At 45.0% G+C, this 22,827-nt stretch overlaps 1 protein-coding gene across 10 annotated transcripts in view; it reads right to left on the bottom strand.

Moving 5' to 3' along the window:
• The window catches only part of Pi4kb (phosphatidylinositol 4-kinase beta), a 32,306-nt gene extending 20,911 nt beyond the window's left edge, over positions 1-11,395 (bottom strand). For 4 of the 10 annotated variants that reach the window (XM_039103230.2, XM_008761333.4, XM_039103233.2 and 1 more), the window contains exons 1-3: positions 11,058-11,196; positions 5,523-5,641; positions 1,808-2,744 (exon numbers count right to left, since the gene is read on the bottom strand). In XM_039103230.2, coding sequence (XP_038959158.1) covers positions 1,808-2,744; positions 5,523-5,569 — 984 coding nt within the window. In that variant the 5' untranslated portion in view covers positions 5,570-5,641; positions 11,058-11,196. 10 annotated transcript variants of the gene reach the window in all.
• Between the last annotated feature and the right edge of the window lie 11,432 nt (positions 11,396-22,827).

The raw sequence follows: 22,827 nt of genomic DNA, 5'->3' as shown, positions 1-22,827 counted from the left end.
TGGAGAACCCACCCTAGAGATTTAAACACTCATAGAATACCTGCCTCTCAGAGCCATCCATAATCCTGCAGCAGAAGTTAGATGCATAGAAGAGGGACCCCAGACCAGCACAGGGTAAGAGAAACCCTAAGGCCTCTGCTTTTCTGGTCCTAAGATGCAGACTAAAAAATAGATACAGGGAAAAGTCAAGCCAGACAGGAGGCACCAGTGAACCCCTCCCAGAAGCACACTCACTCTGACCAGGTCTGACTTTACATGAATGAGACCGCTTCCAGAGAAGCTCAAGCCTGCAGGACCTCAGTTCCACCAAGATCTGGATTCTTCTTGCTCTGCAACAGCCTCCCTTTCTAGACCCTGGACTCTGCTGCCAAACTAAAGAGAAATGGAAACCGTCTCATCTAGCTCTCATAACAGCCTGGGGTTTGTCTGTACATGGATGTGGAAGTTGTCACATCCTGGGTTCTTCTCCTCCATTGACCTCTCACAGCTGGGATCTGGGGAGGCAGATGCTGAGAAATAACCCAGGCAGCTCAGCAGAGTGACCAGGAGTGTGATCTATGGACTGGGCTCCTGAGTGACCTTGGTTGTCATTGAATCCCTCTAAGCCTGTTCCTCACTGGTAAAAATCACACCACTTAGAGTTATTGTGAGGATTCCACGTACATCATATGGCATGCTGCCCAGCATATCAATGGTCAATAAGCATTGGCACATTTAGCTTTAGTATCATTAAAATGTCATAATAAAGTACATTTCCAGAGTGAACAGGCTCTGAATGTCCCTTGCCTCTGCATTTCCTTTCTCTAACCACTGACTTCCCTCTACTTGAAAGAAACTCTACTGTATTAAATATGTGGGTGGTTTGCGCCACACAGAGTCAGATGCCAGGGCCATGGGCACAGGCATTCCAATGGTGCAAAGTCTTCATTTTTTTAGGCTTGGCTGGCAACCAGGACTAGAGCCTGCCAACAGTGATCCAGAGATGAGGACTGGAGCACAACTGTCTGGGATACCAGGCCACGGAACTTGGTTATCCACTGGGTGCCTTTTCCCACTATTTTTCTAGATATATAGTGGAGGGTGGCACTAAGCTACTGACTGCTCACCCCCTGCTCTGAATCACAGGTTTGAGACCCTGCTGCTGCTGAACTTCTTTTCTCAGCTTTATCTCATCAAGTAGGCATTAGAATACTTTGCCAAGGCTACTACTTCTCTCTCTCCTTTTATATATCTTAAAGGAAGGCAGGCTGTTACATTCTGCTGAGGCCCTACTGGTAGAGAATAAATCTATGTTAACAAAAAGTAGGATCTTTGGGGAGTGAGGGAAAAAAATTATGAGGAATGCCAGGAGAAGCTGATGTTCTAGTTAGCATCATCTTTCTCCCAGCACGTAGAAAGAGCACAGCTCCTTTTCCTTCCCTGTGGATCTCAGCTGCTGTGATCTCAGCTAGGCCAGGTCTCAAGCAGGGTGCATCAGGTCTGTGTCACAGTTCTTAGTATGAGGTTAATGGAATGACAATGCCATTTAGTGAAATCAGCCCTGGACGAAGTCGAGAGTATCAGCCTTGCCATTAGTTAGATAACCTGAAGCAAGACACTTTATCTCTCTAGTCTCTGAATTTTTCCTTTGTAAAATGAGGCCATTGGAATACATGAATTCTAAGGTCTTTTTCCATTCTAGCATTCCATGCTTCTATGAGTGAAGTGAACAGAGAAAAGGACAGAAAGTAGAGCAGCCCCACATAAGACATCCTGTCTTCATGCAGCCCTCAGACACCTTGCCATCCGTCCCTCCCCCCAATTTTACCTCATCCTCATTCTCCACTTTAGGGTTGCTGGCTGTTCGTTTCAGGTTGCTGCTGAGACTTATGCTGGCCGTGGCATCTGACTTAGAGCGCTGGTGAGTCCTTTTAGAGGGAGACAGTCCTGTGTCAGGGGCTGGGCTTAAAGTTGGCAGCTCCCTCTTTCGGTGAGCTGGCTTCAGCTCATCTGAGAGGATTAGCTTCCGTAACTTGGTCCCTCGGGAGTGTCGTTGAGTAGAAATGTGCATGTCTGAAGAGTAGGCCCCAAGCAACAGGGCACACTGGAGGGAAAAGTTGATGCTCTGGCGACAACGGTGGACTATGTAGGGTTTAATGGCATCACCCACATCCTCATCCATATGGATATACATGTTAAGCAACTGGGGCAAATAGAAGTCCACATCCTCATTGCGAAAGCAGAAGAGCCGGTTGCCAATGTAGGCTTGCACTCCCGGCTCCTTGGAGTTATACAAGTATGAAATGGCCATAGAGATGTCAAATAGTTTTGATTCAAACAGCCTCAGGAGCCAAGACTGTTTGGCTGAGTTGTTCTGTCGTCTTCTTCTTGTTCCTTTGGCTGTGCCAGAGACCACACCAGGCTCCATCTCATCTTCTTCCTCCCTGATCTCGGTAGGTGGATCATCTAGGCAACGGATCTCATTGTCCACACCATCCCCATTAACCAACTCCAGTGGGCTGCCTTTGCTAGAGATGGCTACACCTCCATGCAAAAGCTTGACTTTCTCCAGTACCTCCTGGCAGGCCTTCTGGGCCACCTCAGGGTCAATCACTGACAGTTCCCCGACCCCCTCCGTGATGACGCTTAGTAGGGAGCCCCCGTTATTCCCTGATGGGCTAGGAGTAGGCTCAGAAGTTGGCTTCAGGGTGGCAGGCTCCACTACCATGTCTCCCATGGCTACAGCCAGACTTCGAGCTTCCAAGCTAGAGGAGGGAGGGAGAAAAGAACAGAAAGGGACACATACAGGCACTGGTTAGTGGTATCATATTCAGGTCTTTCTATTACCATGAAGCCTGTTCAAGCAACTCCTCCTTCAACATCAGATGACGACATCTCAACAGAAATTTGCCCCCATTACCTCCCCACTTCTGATCACTGCATGCATACATGTTCACAGTAGCCTTGGTTCTTCACTTGTATGTGAAAATGCTGTTTCACATGTGCGAGGTTAAGACAGTCTAACAAATTTTTCAGTCTACTGGGGATCGACTCAAGTCTTTTCTTTAAATACTTTTTTCTTGCTCTTCCTGTGTCACCTTCAAATGCTTGTGGGGACACTTTTCCTTTTCTTATTTAAGCTGTACCTCCTTATTCATCACCTATATCACACACAAGTCCTCTGCCTCTCCCCAATTTAGTATCAAAGCTATTATTGTCTTCTGAGACAGTCTTACTCTATAAACCAGGCTGTTCTTAAACGTATAGCAATCCTCCTGCCTCAGCGTCCCAAGTACTGGAATTACAGGCACCAGCCACCACTCTATGCTTTGGTTATGCTTTCCTTTTCAGACTCAAAGAATCTAGGGACTAAGAGCCAGCAACTGCAATACTAGGCTTCACTTAGTAGAAAGATCTCTAATGCAGCCATCCAGTACCATCAACCTTGCAGAAGCTGCACCATTTTTCTTGTATCTGGCTTCCTAACACCATACTCATGCTCTATGCTTACAAGCCATACAAATGTAAACACACCACGTGTCTTCTGTCTGATTTCCTCCACTGCAAACTGAGGGGAAAGTACTTACTTTGCATTGCTGTTACACACAAGACAAATTTACATGGAGGAGAAGATTTAACACAGCTCTGGCAAACAGTAGTACTCTGGTATTCAACAATGATAGCTGGATTCTAACCCCATAAAAGGTTAATAAACCACATGTGCATATACACTACTATTCTATAAGGGACGTAAATTGCATTAGCCATTTGTGACTCTTGAAAAATTATGACCACCTTCCCCTACCCCTTGCTGCTTTCCTCAGTCATATAAAAGCTCTAGAAACTGGAAGGGCTCTAAGAAGACAAAAAGAAATCAGGACTCGAGATAAACTTGTAGCAGTAGTCAGAGAATGCTGTTGATAAAAGCCACTGCCTCTAAGAGTAGCCTTCAGAGTGCCACCAAACCAGATCAGGGGAATGAGCAAAAAGCGGGAGGGGATTTCAGAGTGATCCAGATCAGGAAAATAAGTGTAGAATATTTTGTCAGATGATCCTGGCTTCAGAATCTAGGCATAGCCATCAGTAAACTCAGAGTCCTCATCCCAAACAAGCAAAGAATATCTAATGCACACTTGAGAAGAAGGAGAGGCCTTTATAGAACTAGACAATAAGTCATTTCTAAGTGTTAGCGACATTATCCTTTGTTCTAGTGAGGCTGGGCTATCAATACTTTGGGTGGGTAGAAAAAGGTGTTCAGTATCAGCTTTTCCGGTCACTCTGAGGAACTTTTACTGATTTCTTCCCTGAGATAGGAGTCTCTGTGAATTTTCAGCTGGCCTTGAACTCACTATCAGCAGAGGATGATCTTAAACTTCTGAGCTTCTTTCTGTCTTTACTTCCCAGGCCCTAGGGTTAGAGACATGTATGTCTGCTCATGCAGTGACAGGGACTGAATCCAGGGCTTCATGTGTGTCAGGCATGCACTCTACCAACCAAGCTGCACTTCCAGCTGCAGATGCCCTGCTTCCTACCACCTTTTCTTCATGGCATTCATTTGTCCAGTATGTTACCTTCCACCCCAGCAGTCAGGACCAAAGCTGAGCAGAAGCAAACTCTTCTATTCTCAGAGACTAACAGAAAGGAATACTTTAGCTCATTTTTCTCCCACTGTCAAACAGGAACTGTGTCTCTGCACTCTCTGATGAAGTGGGCTTCATATCAGAGGTAAGAGGTGGCAATTCCTTCACTACGCTCTCTCCCAGAGTTGGGCAGTCTCTGAGCAGCAGAACCAGCATGGCTGCCTGTGTGCTTCTGCCTGTAACTGTGACTACGGATTGCACAGGAGTAATAAAGAGGCTTTAATCACTCATTGCCACACCTCCATAGGGCACCCTCATGGCCACTTTACTTCAGCTGGGACTTCCACCTTCTAGGTCTTCTAGCTTCAACCAATTTGGTTCAACTCACTCTTTCTCAGTATCTATATTTTTAGCTAATCCTTTTCATTTTTTCTGTTCCAGAGATTTCTAAATTACAAAGCTCCTAAAAGTCTGCTCTTCAAAAACGTAAAGGGGGGTCTGTTATCAGGTGCAGAACTGTAATCCTGGAGAGTCAGAGGCAGGAGGATCAAGAGCACAAAGTCATCCTCAGTTACACAGAAAGGTTCAGGGCCCAGGTTACACGGACCATCTAAAAACAAACAAAGCAAACATTTTAAAGGGATTCTGAGAGTAGAAGCTTAGAGGTGGACCGCTTGCCTGACATTTGATCCCCAGAACCATTAAAACAAACCAATCATCCCCAAAACTTCCAAATGAAATGAAGTTCTGTCATTCTCACATACAAGAGTTTTTAGATGTCATCAGGAAATTCAGTTTCCTGTTCCAGTTAATTGGAATTATGTTCATTATTGACTCCAGGAAAGCAGGTAAAGACACTATCCCCCTTTTATTCCATCGGCAAAAGGAAACAATTTACCAGGGCTCAGCAAGGAACCCCAAATCACAGTATTCAGAGTATATCCACAGTGCAGACTCTCTCACCTGTTCGAGAAACCAGATGACATCAACAGGTGCAGAAAGCTGGGCATAGGACAGGTGAGGGAGGCTCAGTGGGTAGGAGCACTTGCCGTGTGTGCAAGTTTGGTGGCTTGAGCACCATCCTTTGAGCATAAGGCAGGAGAGAATCAATCAAGTCAGGAAAGTCATCCTCTCACCTTCACATGCACAGGGTAGCACATACACACACACACACACACACACACACACACACACACACACACACACACACACGCAAGCAAATGATACATGCAATTTCAGAAAAAGCAGGGCATGGTGGTATATGCCTATAATCTCAGCACTTGGGTAATAGAGGCAGGAGAAACTATTGTCAAAACAAAACTAAAACCAAAACCAAAATACAAAACAACAACAACAAAACCTCCCAAAAAGTAGGGCAGATAAGCCCAGCTTCTCTCTCTTTTTTTTTTTTTTTTTTTGGTTCTTTTTTTCGGAGCTGGGGACCGAACCCAGGGCCTTGTGCTTCCTAGGTACCAGCTTCTCTTTATAGAAGCGTCTCTACTACTAGCTACCACCTGGTTCTTGGGGACTCAGGGGTTGCAAGTCAGAGAGTTATAGGAAGAATAGGATCAGATCATAATGGCAATTGAGGTAACAGAATAGAGACTGAGAAGTGCACTGCAAACTCAAGGATCTGAGTCTGATCCCCAGAACTCATGACACAAAAAGCCTAGCACGAAGCATGACAATACACATTTGAGACCCACTGCTGGGGAACAGACAGGCAGGCAGGTCCCTAGGATTTATCAGCCAGCCAGGCTGTCCTGCCTAGCTGGCTACAAGGTAAGGATCGCCCGCCGTTTTTTTTTTTTTTAAGTTGTTGGTCAGCATCTGATGAACAACACTTGAACTTGTCTTCTGGCTTCCACATGCATGTGCACACACACATATAGACACACATGGGCAGAGACACATACACACAAGTAACAGAACTAAAGAGATACTCCAAAATGTAAGTCAAATATAGTGTTCAATATTAATTTCTTCATCTTTAAGTGCAATTAAAAAAAATCAACCTTGGAACACTGTTTTGAAGAAAATAAAAGGATTGAAATGCAGAAACAAAAAAGGAAAAGAAACACAGTCTTGGATTTATTACTCTTTCTCCTGCAAGCTGTAGCATCCACAGCTGAGGCACTACCACACTGGAGTCTAAATTCTCCCTCAGATAGACTGCAAGGAAAAAGAAGAAGCCTCCTGTCTGAGCCTAGCAGCTGAGGTGGGGAAAGATCAGAGCTTAAAGTGTTGGCAACTGGGACCCATAGAATTGGGTGAGGTAGGCATGAGAAGTAATCTTAAATCAGCTTCAAGGGATTCAGCGTCACCATGGAAACAAACCTTTGTGTGCATGTCTGTGAGGAATTTTCTAGATTTGGTTAACTGAGGTGGGAAGATCCAAAATATAGGTGGCACCATTTCATGGGCTAGGGCCCCAGAGTCAATCAAAAGGAGACAGTAAGGTGAGCACAACCATTCGTGCCTCCCTCTGTCCTTACTGCAGATGCAGTCGGCTGCCTCACACTCTACACACTATGCTTTACCCACTGTGATGGCCTGTAACCTCAACTGTGAGCCAAGTGAACTCTCCTTAAGTTGCTTTTTTCAGATGCTATGTGATAGCAATGAGAAAAATAACTAATACAGTAGAGACAGTCTAAGTATCAGGGTAGACCCAGGTTACAGTAGTACAGAACCTGCTTCTGAAAGGCAGAGAAAGTGACCACTATGTGTTTTATGGGCCTGAGCAGTTATGTCTACAGAGGTCTTTGCAGGGAACACTACCTCTTAACCAAGCTCTCTGCCTCAGAGCACCTTAAAAATTCTGTTTGCACAGAATTTTCATGAAAAAGGTCTTCATGAAAAGATTTACTGGACAGGCCTCTCAGGAAAGACAGTACCGACACATAAATAATGCCCTTACCTAATCACCATTATTGCTTCTTCAGTCTTTTTCCTCGCATGATAAATATGAACTGCTTCACACAAATCCTGGTGGCCTAACACGCTCTCAGATTTTCATACAATGGCTTTTAAGCATCATCTGATCTACAGCTCTTCTTCCAAGCAGGCAGGTCAGCTCAATTTCCCTTCCTTTTAAGGAATCACAGGAATCCTTTAAAATGGATCACAGGAAGTGGAAAAAGATAAAGGAGCCAATATCTTACTGTATGAGGTGGGTAGTAAAGGAAAACCAGCAAAAGTTTATGGGAAAGAGGGCCAAGGGTGTAGTGTGCCAAGGTCCTAGTGCAGTAGTGGATGGGTCACCTAACATGAGCACCACTCTGGTTCAATCTCCAGCAAACCCTGCTCCAAACTAATGGAAAAGAAAGGCACAGATACATTAGCTAAAGCTTCATTAAGTGTTAGGTTGAAGAACAGAATAATGTCATAATTACCTAAACAAGTATGAATCCTCTACATCAAACCCTCTTCTTCAATAAAGGGTCAAGAAATCGTCACAAGCATTTAAGTGAAGGTATGATAATTAAGCTTTAGATAGAAGTGAGATAATTAAAGAGGTGAGCTCCAATATGAGGAGTGTGAGCACAGATAAGGGGGAGGGGACTATTAGTTTGATCATAAATCCCTATACCAAGTGCGTGCAGTCCTTTAGCAGTAGTTTTAAGAAAATAGGCCATTCTTCAAAAGGGACTTTAGTCCTATCCCAGGCTTCTTGTTCTGCTGTTAAGAAGTTCCTTATTGGGGCTGGAGAGATAGTTCAATGGTTATGACCACTGCCTGCTCTTCCAGAGGACTTGGGTTCAATTCTCAGCACCCACATGGTACTCACAACCATCTTTAACCCCAGTTCCAGAGGAACAGACATCCTTTTCTAGCCTCTGTAAGCAACAGGCACATATGTGATGTACAGCAGGCAAAACAGTCATGCACACAAAGTAAGTATCTTTCTTAGAAAACAAGTTCCTTTCTATGTCTTAAGGTATAGCACAAAGCTTCAAGGACGTATGGCTCCCTTCCACCTTAATAGTAAAGAAGAATGACTTCTTCATTTTTCCCTGTAGAAACTCTGGACTGAGCAGTTTAGCAAGCTCAAGCCCCACCAAGAACCAAGTATGCTTGTTCAAGGTCTCAAACGATGGTGGCATCAGGGAAGAGGGCATTCTCCACTACAGCACTGGGGGGAAGGGCAGTGGTCTCATGGCAGTTAGGTCAATATTGATCAAGCTTAGAACTCTGTGCAAAGGCATGCAGCAGGTATAAGAGGATTCCAACCAGACAGCCCAAGCCTGCTCCAGGAGCCCACAATAAGGCTGACAGGTGGTAAAGACAGCAGCCTGCATTGCTCACCGTTCTCTGAACTAGTCCTTATTTGAGTCCCAAATGTGCTTAGATTAGGCCTTCTCTTGTCCCGTGCCAATTATTGAAAGGATCCTTCCAAACCTCTTATTCAAACCAAAGCAGCTCAGTTTGCTGTATTAGTGTTCAGCAAACATCTTCTCACACAGTGTGGCCCCAGATGAGAAGCAAGGAAAACCAGGGGGCTTCTCCCATAGGTGGGGATCATTAGGAGACTGCATTCCAAGTAAGTTCAGGGTAAAGAGAGGTGGGCCATGATGGCGTTACTATTTTCTAGAGTTGGAGATGGATGAAGTGCCTGTGCCTTCTTCACTAGCTCAGGCCAAGACAGATGTGGCAGACAACGCAGCACGTACATCGCTGCTACGTCCCAGCATGGTCCAAGGTTCTTTTCAAAGGGGTCTTCTACAAACACATTTTCTGACCATAGAATCTGGAGTTATGGATCAGGTACAGAAAAAAAGGTGCAAATGGTCAACAACTTAATGTGGTGGAAGAAAGAAAACAGGGTTGAGAAGTAGCCAGCCAAGCAAGAGCGTGTGCTTCAAACTGACTTTATACTCATGGTCAGAGACCAGAGGGATCAAAATATCAAAGTAAAGGGATTCTCAACATGGCAAAACCACTAGCAACAAATACCTCTCCTCTGAGAGCCTGCAGTTTTTATCAATTACAAAACTGCAGTTCTTCCCCCAACAGACATCCAATTAGCCCATTACAGCACTGGTGCTTGCGGAATGGACCATTTTCTCAAAAGACCATTCCAGAGTTCAAGGGAGGAAGTAACAAGCAGAACCAAGGGGCCTTGACTCTGAATATACAGCTCTTTACACTGTCTTATGGTTCCTTTTCCCAATTACCCCCAGCCCCCAACAGATACAGACACAGACACAGACACAGACACACACACACACACACACACACACACACACACACACACACAGACATACACACATACACACACACCCTCACCTTAGGTCCAAATTCTTATGAAACTAACCAACACTAGTCCACTAAGCTTCAGTCAGGAAAGTAATGGTTCCCTTTAGGTCTAGACAGGAGTAGGAGATACTATTCTGTGACCTAACAAAACCCCAAAATAAATAATCTAAAGCAAAATTTCTTATAACTTCATTCAGTTTCCATGCAGGCCTGAGGTTGCTCTTAAACACTCAACAAAATGTAATCTGATTGATAGAGACTTCTTTAAAAGTTGTTTCACCCTTCAGAAACACACATCTGTCCAGAAAAGCCCGAGACAGCTAAGGCTCCCCCTCCTCTCAGATTTTCTTAGTTCAAGGTTTAGCTGATCTGAAATCATGTGCAGAGATAGAGGGTGTGATAGAGAACACTTAAAACACGGGGAAAACAGAGCTGAGGGAGACGAACATCAGCAAAATTCTGGAGAGAGGTGTCAAAAGTTGGAAATCACTATCTGTAGGGGTGTTCTCGTCAGATCTTTCTCCTACAGGAAGCCCTCCAGAGGACTGGAGATTGAGAAAGGGTAAGGGAAGCCAAAGACAGCTTCAGAGAACATCAGGCACCCTGGAGAGGGGTTGAGGACTAAGGTTAAAGTAAATGGTATCGGAGTACGATGACAGTAGTCTGAGATCCTTTAAGGAGAAGGGAATAGACAGTTCTTGGAAGCCAGGAGCTGAGGGAGTGGGTTATGGTGAGGTAATGGAATCGGAAGCAGAAGAGAGGGATACAATCTTTAGCTGAGGGAAATGAGAACTCTGTGCTGAGATTGCACTGACTCGGAAGAGTGGGGCAAAAAAGGAAAAGGGATAAAGGCGGAGTCCATGGAAAAGTCTTGTGAGCAGAAACAAACGACGAGGAAGGGCAAACATGGATAGATATTGTAGAAGGGGTCTAATGTGGAAAAGGTTCACGACTTGGAAAAATAGTTAAGGAACAGAGGCAACAGAGGTAAGAAGTGTGTGTGGTGCTGGGTGGGAGGTGGAATCCGCGGGGCAGAGGGAGGGGCTAAACTGAAGAGGAAGCCAGAAAGCAGAGGAGACGACCCCGCGCCCGAGAGGAAAGGGTGAAGGACCTCAGGGTGCAGCTGCCACCAGGGGGGCAGTTTTGTAGTCGATCCCAGGTCGCGGAAGGCTGGGCGGGACAGGGTGGCAGAAGGACCCCCCACAGGCAAAGGCGACTCATGGGGGAGGAGCCGCTTACCTCCGGGGGACCCTCGCGGAGGGGGTGCAGGCGGTCGGGGTCGGACTGCCGACACCGCCGCCTCAGCAGCAGCGGCCGCTCCCGGGTTCCATTGGCCGCCTGCGCTTCCCTGACAGCGGCCGCGGCGGCTGCACCAGGCCCCGGCTGCGGGGCTGCCCGCGGCGCCGCCTGAAGGGGCCTTCACGCTACCTCAAGTTGGACCGGACCCCACTTGCAGGACCCAAAATAACAATTCCTTGATGGGTTGCGATGTAAGAGTCCGCTGGGCCCGAGCCTTTCTTCTCGGCGCTTGCTTTCCTGCTTTCCGAACTGTCAGGACACTACCGATGCCATAGTAATCTGAGTCGGGTGAGCTGCCCGAGTCATGCCTGTTCAGAAAGGAAAAGGGGGCGGGGAAGAGCTTTTGGAAGCTAGGGAATGAGCGGGGGTGGGGACAGGGAGGAGGAGCCTATGGGGGAAGGAGGGCCCAGTGTTTGAGGGCGGACCTAAGAGGCAGGCTTTACTAAGGAAGCCGAGAGGGAAGTAGCGTGGGCAGGATCAGTGGAGGGATGCGGAGGTACTGATATTTTATGTACTTCCAAAAGTATACCAACACGCAAATTATACGTCAACTATTCATTTGCATAAGCCACCGAGTTACCGTAATTGCCACCAGTGGCTTTTCTTCTTTTCCTATCCTACAGGATTCCCTTCGTAAATCAGCCGGTGGGACTCATGTGGGAGGGCCAGAAAACAGACGAGAAAGAGAAGGGAGGAAGAAAGGAGGACAATCACCTTCATTTTCCTTTTCCTACTCATCTTTAAGGACGATGCCATGAGTATGCCCCTGTAGCTTCAGGAATGGCCCAGTCCAACCGCCTCAATCTTTTCACTGTTTCGCAGCACTCTGGGACAAGGTTCTGCTTCCGAGGTCACCTCAGCTTGTCGCCAAGACTTTAACAGAGGCTGTTCAAGACAGGTTAGGAAAGGTGAGTGAAATACAAAAGCTTGGAGGACCTATTCCTTTTACAAACGAAACAAAATCGCGTGAAACTGAACATAAGCAGGCCTCGTAAAGTCCCACAATCACTGTCCCAACACTTTTCCTGAGGCTTTTTTTTTTTTTTAATATCTTAGGCCCCTGGTGAGGGTAGATAATTAATATTCTACTGGAAGCTGGTTGAGCCTAGCTCTTGGCTGCCATCTTCGTTGTGCTTATAGGCTGATTTGAGATCTTTGTTTCTTTTTGTTTTTCTTTCCCTTTCTTCTCTAGCTTCCTTCCCATGCCCCTTTCCCCTTTTTAGAGACAGTCTATTTTTCCAAGGCTGCTTGTGCTATTCCTTGGCTCAAGCCACTGGCCTATGGGAATACATTCACATGCCCTCAAGCTGGACTAAACCTCAGCTTCTGTATAATAATATGACAATATTACTATAACACTATATTAACAATAATATGTGATATAATATTTGGTTATAGTACTACATGTCTGTTATGGAAACATGCAGGTGAGGAGTGAAGGATGTCCCTGCTTCCGTATTTAACTGGGAGGGAGGCAGATAAAGAGCTGAAGATGAAGGACTGGAAAGACGGCTCAGTGGTTTAGTGCTGTTGCTCTTGCAGAGGACCACAGTTCAATTCTCAGCACCCACATGGTTGCTTGATATCCACAACTCCACTTCCAGGGAGTTCCAATTCCATCTTCTGACCTCTGCGGGTACCAGATACATACATAGATGGAGGCAAAACATTCATACAGGTAAGATTATCTTTCTTATTTATTTATTTATCTATCTATCTATCTATCTATTTATTTATTTATTTATTTATTTATTTGAAGCTATAGCTTGAAATGCCTGCATAAAACCTGCAGCAGGCACAAAAGTAGAACAAATGGAGTTCTTATTTACTGGAGACACTGGGCAAAACCTTGTTAAATCAACACAGAAGGCCTGGCTGCAGAGTATACGGTGGAAGGATGGACGGCTTCTGTGAACCCTGCAGGGCAGAACTCAGTATCCAGTAGGATAAAAAAGAAAGGGCATTCTAAGAGGTGAAAAAACAATGTTTGCTGAATAATACAGATCAGAGCCCGAGGACAGGACAGACAGACAGACCAGGCTAAGGCAGGGGGTGGGGTGGCCACAGCAGCGGAAGGTAAGCAAAGAAGAGCTTACTCTGTCACTGTGTGTCTGGGCTGGTGATCACCAGTCCACCTGACAGGACCACAGTTCCGGGTTAGCTTCCAACCAGCTGTATCAAGAGGTGGTGACCTTGTGGTAGCCTAGAGTTTAAAATGTTACATCTTCCTCCAACCTAGGATTCCCTGGGGCCGCACAAGTAGGCTTTATTTTTTTTTTTTTTGTGGGTTTTTTTTTTTTGTTTGTTTGTTTGTTTGCTTTTAGGAGATAAAGTCTCTACATTTGCCCTGGCTGTCCTGGAACTATGTAGACCAGGCTGGCTTCAAACTCAGAGATCTCCCTGCCTCTGCCTCCCAAGTACTGGGATTAAAGGAGGCCACCACCATAGCCCAGCCAATGGCAATTCTTAACCAAATGAGGCCATTTCGCTCATTTATATACCTACATAGAATTAAGTCATGAGTAAGTAGAAAGTCTACTTCAAGATTTCTGTTTAGCCCTACACGTACAGGTGAAAACGTCTTTGCATTTATGGTTTTGTCTTCCAGTTCTTATCCGGAGAGGTTGGGTGTTTTGTTTACTTACCACCACATATGTTGCAACTTTGTTTCTACTTGCATTCTGACAGTGTCATTTGTTTCTGCAGTGCTGGGCATGTGTGCCTTATGCGTGCTAAGCAAGTGCTATACCACTGGGCCCTATCCAGACCCTGCTCCCTTTTTTGATCTAGGTACTCAAACTGCAACCCTGTCTGAGACTCCCAGGTAGCTAGGATTAGTGGTCTAATTTTATCTAGACTGAGCTCCTAAGGAAGAAGTTCTCAACCTCCCTTTGATATACAGTTCCTCATGTTGTGGTGACTCCAACCGTAAAATTATTTCATTGTTACTTCATAACTAATGCTACTGTAATGAATCATAATTTAAGTATTTCTGGAGACAGAGGTTTGCCAAAGGGGTTGAGAGCCCCATGCTGAGAACTGCTGTCCTATAGGAAGGGAAAGGATTTACCTTTGCATTCTAGATATCCAAAGTTTCTACCACAGGAAAACGCATATGTTGATACAGCAATCAGATTGAGTTCAGAGCAGATATGAGAATTTAGTAGGGTATAAGGGAGATTTAAGAAATTGTAAGGGTTGGGGATTTAGCTCAGCGGTAGAGCGCTTGCCTAGTGAGCGCAAGGCCCTGGGTTCGGTCCCCAGCTCCGAAAAAAAGAAAAGAAAAAAAAAAAAAAAAAAAAAAAGAACTGGGTCGCAGACACATTTATTTGGGCTGGAGAGATGGCTCAGTGGTTAAGAGCCCCGACTGCTCTTCCAGAGGTCCTGAGTTCAATTCCCAGCAACCACATGGTAGCTCACAACCATCTGTAATGGGATCCGATGCCATCTTCTGGTGTGTCTGAATACAACTACAGTGTACTTATATATAATAAATAAATCTTTAAAAAAAAAAAGAAATTGTAAAACGGGGTTGGGGATTTAGCTCAGTGGTAGAGCGCTTGTCTAGCAAGCGCAAGGCCCTGGGTTCGGTCCTCAGCTTGGAAAAAAAAATCTTTAAAGAAATTGTAAAACAAAACAAAAAAAAAAGAAAAGAAAAAAAAAGAAATTGTAAAACAATTATTTCACTGATGTTTTATTTGGGAAGGTATATTTTTCAAAGTGAATAAACTTAAAATATTTTAAATCCATAGGTTTGACTAATTTTTCTACATTCTTATTTGCCTTTTTTTAAAGCCTTTGTCCCATTTTGGGGGGGGGGTTGGAAAAAACAAAACAAAAAAACAAAAGAAAACAAAACAACCAACCCAGAATTTTGGCTGGGCATGGCCGCCTTCCAGTAGGGAGATCTTTGTGAGTTTAAGACCAGCCTGGTCTACATAGGTAGTTCTAGGATAGGCAGTTACATAAGAGACAAACAAAACCAAACAGGATCTCATCACTCTGTAGCCTAGCCTGGCCTCAAATCTGAGCTCTTCCTACCTCAGCCCCCTGAGGGCTGGAGTTAGAGAGAGACTGTTTGACTTCTCCGTGGCGCCCCTAAGGGTCAGATCATAAAACCATTAAAGCATAGGCAATTATATTCCAATCTAATTTCCAAATAACTCAACCATGACAAGTATATCCAGCACCGAAGCATAATATTTGTACTATTCTCTAGCTCCTCACTACTAAACCTCTTATTGTGTGTGCACCAGTGCATGTGTTTGCTGGTGTGCACACACATGTGCTTGTGGAGACCAGAGGACAGGCTTTGGTGTTGTTCCCTCAGGTGCCATCCTCTCTGGGTTTTGCTATTGTTGTTTTGTTTTTTTGTTTTTTTTTTGCTTTTTGTTGTTGTTGTTGTTGTTGTTGTTGTTGTGTGTGTGTGTGTGTGTGTGTGTGTATGTATGTGTGTGTGTGTTTTGTTTTGTTTTGTTTTTTTGTTTTGAGACAGCATCTCTCACTGGCCTGGCACTCACTAAATAGGCTGTGCTGGCTGGCCGGCACGCCCCAGGGATCCTCCTCAGTGTCCAGGTTGTAAGCAATACCACCACACCTGGCTTTTTAACTGCGGATTTTGGAACTGGAGAGATGGTTCAGTGGTTGAGAGCACTCAATGCTCTTGTGAAGGACACAGGTTCAATTCCAATATCCACACAGTAGCACCTATGACTCTAGGGCAGGGGATCTGATGCCCTCTTCTGGCCTCTTCAGGCACTGTGTACACATGGTGTACATAAATTCATGCAGGCAAAACATTCAGACATTTAAAATATCTTCATAACAGCCAATACACTTTATACCATGAAAACATATGAGCACATCTAATCTGAAATAAAAGTTTCATGAACTAATACCTAACTCTGTGTGCAACACTCTCATAGTTTTGGGCTTATTTTATTTCCCTTTTAGAAACAATGTTTTACTAAACTGATTTCACAATGCAGTAATGGGTTGCAATATAAAGCTTTGAAAATCCTAGACTGAATAAATGTTCAAAATCATATGGTGGACCCAGAGAGATGGTTCAGCAGTTAAGAGTGCAGGCTAGGGGTTGGGGATTTGGCTCAGTGGCAGAGCGCTTGCCTAGGAAGCGCAAGGCCCTGGGTTCGGTCCCCAGCTCCGAAAAAAAGAACCAAAAAAAAAAAAAAAAAAAGAGTGCAGGCTACTCTTCAAAGGACCTGGGTGCAATTCCCAGCACCCACATTGCAGTTCACGGGTCATTAGAACTCTAGTTCCAGGCAATTCAATGCCTTCTGGTCCCTGCAGGCAACAGACATGCACACTGTGCACAGCCATACAAATAGGCACAACATCTATGTGTATAAAAAAATAATCATAATCATGGTAAGGAGAGACAGCTCATTGGCAAAATGCTTGCTGTCTTTGTAGAGGACAAGCATTTGGTTCCTAGCACTGACGTCAGGTGGCCACCTGTAACTTGAGCTCCAAGGAAAATCTGACACCCTTTTCTTGCATCCATGGATTCGTGGACACACACACACACACACACACACACACACACACACACACACTTGGCAAGTGATAAAACAGACTGGCATTCATCCTCCTTCCAGTAAACAAGTCTCTCGCCTTTACTCAGTGAGCACTGTGTGCACGTGTTTGAAACCGGGTCTGCCAGTCTGGCCACACTGACTATACAGACCAGGCTGGCCTCAAACCGTAGAAACCTGCCTGCCACTCCCTCCCAAGAGCTAGAATCAAAGACTGAACTGCCATATGTGGTACTTTGTCTATCGATCAGTCAGTCATTTTGAGACTCACTTGGTAGTATTAGTATTTTCTGAGGAACTTCTATACTGATTTACATGGTGGACAGCTTTCGCTTTACCTTTTTTATGGTATTGGGGCGGAAACCTAAGGCTTATGCATGCCACACAGATGCTCCACCATAAGCTGTACTCCCAGCCCTGTCCTCCACTCTTTTTTTTTTTTTTCTTTTCTTTTTTTCGGAGCTGGGGACCGAACCCAGGGCCTTGCGCTTGCTAGGCAAGCGCTCTACCACTGAGCTAAATCCCCAACCCCCTGTCCTCCACTCTTAAGAGATGCTGCTGCTCAGCCCTAAATGGAATGTTTCTATTGGATCTCTTCCCTCACTCAGGGCTCTGCAGAAGACAGGGCAGAAAGTTTTTTAGGAGACAGAGTAGTAAATGACTTTTAGGGACCAGTGTTTTCCAGAGCAGATGCACAAATAAACTCAAGAGAGATAGCAACAGCATGCATGAGACCTGCTAAAGCCAAAGGCAATCCCAGGGTGGAGGTGGGAGGTGGGCCCAAAGGCTCACGCACTCTTAACCAAGAAGCTCTTCCCAAATGACAGTCGTTGGAAGAGGAAGAATCAGTTTTTTCAAGGAAGTGACGTTTATCCAACTTCACTCCTGAGCAGACCCCATTCTTAGGAGTAGTCAGCCAAAACAAATTGGACTCCATGTGTTTTTTTTATTTAAGAGAGAAGGAACATGAAGTTGCATGGGGAGCGAGGTGAGGGAGGATGTGAGAGGAGTTGGGGAGGGCAAACATGATAATATATTGTACGAAGTTCTCAAAGGATAATAAAAACATTGTTTTAAAAAACGGTAAGAGATGCCATATAGTCAGTAAGATGGTCCAGTGGGCAGAAGCACTCGGACACCGAGCTTGATGATGGGAGTTTGATTCTTGGGACCCACACTGTGAAAGGAGAGAACTGATGTCCCCAGGTTGTCCTCTGACCTGTTCTCAAGCACTATGGTTTGCAGGTACAAACACACAAGTAAAATACAATTAAAAAAACACTGTGGTTGAGTGTAGTGGTGCATACCTTTAGTCTCGACACTCTGGAGGCAGAGGCAGGCAGATCTCTGTGAATTTGAGGCTAGCCTGGTCTACATAAGGAGCTCCCATGTTAGAGCTACACAGTGAGATCTTAAAAACAGAAAAGGAAAAAGGGAAAATTGTTTACTCATCTGTTTATTTAAAATGCTTAGCGTTATCTCACAGGGGATTCAGCATGTTCCAGGTGAAGTAGGCTGCAGAGGAACTATATGAGAAACCTGAGCTCAGTCAGACGCTCACAAGCAAAGCACTGGCTTCACGCCCCAGGACGTCCGGGATGGCACACACCTGGAACCCCAGTGCTGGGGAGGTGGATGCCGAGGCTTGCTCTCCAGCCCATCCAACTGAATTGGTGAGCTCCAGGTTCACAGAAAGACCTCGTCTCAGAGCCAGTAAATGATTTCCCACCTGCTCAGACACCCTAGTTAAACTCAGTGGCCACAGAGACCGACGACATGGAGCAGGAGGAGACTTACTGAGAAAGGCCCCACAGAGAGTGATGAGGAAGAGGCAGAAATGAGTGTGTGACAATGACTAAAATTAATTATATCAATGTATGGAACTACCAACAAATAAAAAAATCAGATGCAGAGGAATTAGGAACACACCCAGCACGACTTGTGAGCGCGCGCACACACACACACACACACAGTCAGAAACCAAGTACTGAGACAAGGGCTGAGGATGAGGCTGATTGGTAGAGTATGTGTCTAGCCTGCACACACCCTGGGTTCTACCCTCATCACACATACACAAAGGCCACTAAAGACACATACATGGAATCAATGCAATTAATACATTACAAACATCCTAATATAGTTTAGTATGAATTTGCCTTAATTTCTATATAATTAGCCACAAAAATAGTAGAACCATTTGAAACCATGGACTAGACACGCCAGCTTGGTCTTGGTTTCACAGAAAGAAGGTTAAAGTGAGAAAAGCCCCTAAAGGAAGTGCTGGAGTGGGAACTGGAAGTCTGCAGTTGTAAAGGAGAAGTGGAGATAACAGAGGGGCTAGTGTAGTCTTTCCTGTAATAAACTGAAGATTGCTCAAACATCGAAGGACCGCTTGTTTTATGTCACGTGTTTTTGTGCATGGTATATTCTTGTTCACACGTAGGTGTTTGTACAGGTGTGTGCACATGAAGGAAGGTCAGAAGCACGCTTTGGGCGTCTTCCGTGATTGCTTCCCATCTTATTTCTTGCAATGGTAATCTAATTGAACTGGGCGCTCATCGTTAGTTAGGCTGACTAGCCAGTGAGGGGTCCTCCTGCCTCTGCCCTACTCCCCCAGCAGTGAGACTGGAGGTATGTTACACTGCCTGGCTTTTAAGTAGATGCTGGGGATCTAAACGCAGGCTTTCATGATTGTGCACTTTGTCAGTGGCTGACACTTTGACAGCCACTCTCCAGCCCCAAGATACATTTGAAAATAGGATAGACAAAGCTATTTTAAACGCATGCAAATCAGGCTAGTAAGATGGTTCAGTAGGCAAAGGCACTTGCCACTAACTCTGACGACTTTAGTTTGTCCCTCTTATGGTCTCGCCACGCTGTACTTCCATGCCACCAACCCACAGCTTGCTTCTCCTGGAACGCAGTCCTTGCTTGCACCTTAAAGGCTTCATTAGCTCGTGCTTCCTTCCCAGAGTACTGATGTCCCTATGTCTACAGTTAGGAGCTTGGTTTCTCCTAACTCTGTCCTTGCTTTGTGAGTTAGAATCATCCTACTGCCTCCTGCTTACCTCTTCTAGGAAGTCATCTCTGATCCCTGTCTGGTCTGCATGCTGCTCCTAGGACTTCCGTGGCTCTGGGTTTAGTACACAGAAAACTGATACTCTGCTGCCAACATATTGATTTACCTGTTGGTCTTCCCGATTAGAATGTCTGAAGACAGAGCCTAAGTGAACCAGCTTTGTAAGTGCCTAGCACTTCAAGAAACAAAGGGAAACACCAGAATCATATTCATGGACATAACGTCTGACAGCGTAGCTAAGACCAAGAGTTTTCTCACCAAAAGACAGCTAGATTCTGGATCAGTGACAGCTATCATATAATTGTTAGCATGTTGCTGAGTTCATTAGAAAGGAAGGAGTGGGGGCTGAAGAGATGGCTCAGTGGTTAAGAGCACTGACTGCTCTCCCAGAGGTCCTGAGTTCAAATCCCAGAAACCACATGGTGGCTCATAACCATCTGTAATGAGATCTGATGCCCTCTTCTGGTGTCTGAAGACAGCTACAGTGTACTTCTATATAATAAATAAATAAATCTTAAAAAATAAAAAAGGGAGGATCATTCAAGGAGAAAATAGATGACAGTATGCTGAAAGCTACATAAAAGGTGAGCAACATGTAGGAGAGCTAGGTTCCCTGGGGACGACATCCAAATCAGTGTGCGGAACAGTGAGAACCGTAGGCCTCCCTGAAGACTAGGACGCCTGGTTATAGACTTCCCCTTGCTTGAACCTAGGCCTCCCATGTGGTGGGCACTCTGTACAACCAAGTCACCACCCACTAACTCTGGGCTCTCCAAAGGGCCAGCTTGTCTCTAGGCTGGATGTATGTGCTGGCTCCTGGCAGAAGCCAATAGGGAAATATCTCAAATTTAAGCCCTAAGGACATTTGTAGATTGACAAGATATGCATTCAAAATTCTTAAAAAGTACAAAGTATCAGAGCAGATGAGCTACCACAGACAGGAGGAATCATAGACCATGACAGATTAGATATTAAAGTTAATTCGGAAAACATTAAAATTCCAAAAAAAGTCAAAGAATTTATACCAAAAACACTTTGTGCATTTATAGGTTTTTGAATGAAGAAAAGGTTGTGTTTTAAAAAATTATATTTCAGATTATTCCATCTCTTAAAACTTGTTTTAAATTTTGTGAGTGTGTCTGTGCACACACACAGACGTGCACAAATACATAAATAGGCATTGGATCCCCTGGAGCTGGAATTTAGGTAGTTGTGAGCTAGTGATGTGGGTGGTGGGAACTGAACTTACTGCTGAAGGATCTCTGTCCCCTGTGCCCTCCCCCTCCCCCACCTCCACCCCTTGCCTTGTGTGTTATTGTGACAGGGTCTCACATAACTCTGGCTGGCCTAAAATTCACTATGCAGCTGAAGCTGGCCCTTCTGATCTTCCTGCCTTACTTCCCAAGGGTGGCAATGTAGGCCTGTACCCATACCTGGCTATGTTTGTTCTCTGAAATGGTCTCACACTTGCAGCCCAGGCTAGCCTGGACTTACTATATATAGCCCAGGCTGTCCTCAACTTTGTAATCTCCTGCTTCAGCCTCTCAAGTGCTGGAATTACAGGCATGAAGGACCATATCCTGCTTCAGAGACATATTATTTGAACATTAACGATAGTTAAAAATCTGCTTCAAAAAGGATAAATGTAAATTTCTGGGCACTTGTTAATTTATAAAACTTTTTAAATAACTCATAAAGTCCTAGGGTTATAGCTAGTGGTAGAGCTTTCATAAAGTTCTAGGTTTGATTGCCCCTACCACATACACAAGCAAACAAGTTATAAAGGGAGCTTTGGAGATGGCAAAAAGTGCTTGTGTGTGAGGACTGGAGTTTCCAAAGCTCAGTGGGCATGAAGGCCAACCTATAATCCCAGCATATGAGGCAGGACCAGGGATGCCCAGACTAGCTCAAAACATGGGACTCTGCATTCAACCAGAGACTCTTGATATGTAGGGTGAGTGCCATTGAGGAAGAGGTCTAATATCAAGCTCAGCTCTCTACATGTATGTGCACACATGTATATATACAAATTCATGAGTAATTTGAATGTTTTAAAAATTAAATAATGAAAGTATTATATGGCATAGAAAACCTCATGGGTTGTGGAAAAGTGGAGTTTTAAAATAGTTGGTATGTGACATATACCTACAGTCCCAGCACTTCTAAAGCTGAGGCAGGAGGATCACAAGTTAGTGGCTGGTTAGTGGCACCTAACCAACACAGAAACCAAGGCAAATCCAAGCAAAATGACATCCTGAAGATGTAGCCAACTGTCTAAGTTATAAAAGGGACAGGGTGGGCTGAAGAGATGGCTCAGTGGTTGAGACAACTGGCTGCCCTCCCAGAGGACTCAGGTGTTCAATTCCCAGCACCAATGTGGCAGTTCACAACTGTAACTCCACTTCAGGGCATCTGACACCCTCACACCAATGCACATTAGATAAAGTAAGCACACATAAAGGGACAGAGTGTGCAGCTGATTGGTGGTTTGCCCAGCATGCATGAATCCCGGGGATGCAGTCCCAGGACTGCACATGTGGGGCAGGGTGGGCATGTCATCCTGGCACCTGGAAGGTAGAGGCAGGCGACCGAAAGTTCAGAGAGATCTTCAGCTACCCAGTGATGTTGAGCCTGGGATACAAAAACCAAACTCACCTTTAAAAAAAAAAGAAGATACTAACTCTGTGGAACATAAGATCAAGCCTTAGGAAAGTAGGGAACAAAATGGATACTTCATGATATGGAAATAAACGAGAGGCTCAGCAAAGCCCACAGGAGTCGTACCTGCAGGTTTATAACTGAACTTTTTGTAGGGTTGACTCAAGGGGGAAAGGATGACACAGTAAGCAGCAGCAATGAAAAAATAAAGAGAACACGTGAACTTTGTGTTTGGAAGAATAAGGAGCCGAGCGGGGATGGCACACGCCTGCAATCTCAGTGCTCTGGAGGCAGAGAGGCCAGCCTGGTCTACACAGTGAGATCCAGACCAATCAGGGATATTCAGTGAGATTCCATCTTTAAAAAAAGGAAAGAAAAAAGACATGAATGCACACTCAACTGGGAAAACGACTCAGGG

Source organism: Rattus norvegicus, chromosome 2 (genome assembly GCF_036323735.1).
Source record: "Rattus norvegicus strain BN/NHsdMcwi chromosome 2, GRCr8, whole genome shotgun sequence".
Taxonomy (NCBI): Eukaryota; Metazoa; Chordata; class Mammalia; order Rodentia; family Muridae; genus Rattus; species Rattus norvegicus.
Note: the sequence above shows the minus strand (reverse complement) of the source record. Positions and strands in the feature narration are given on the sequence as shown.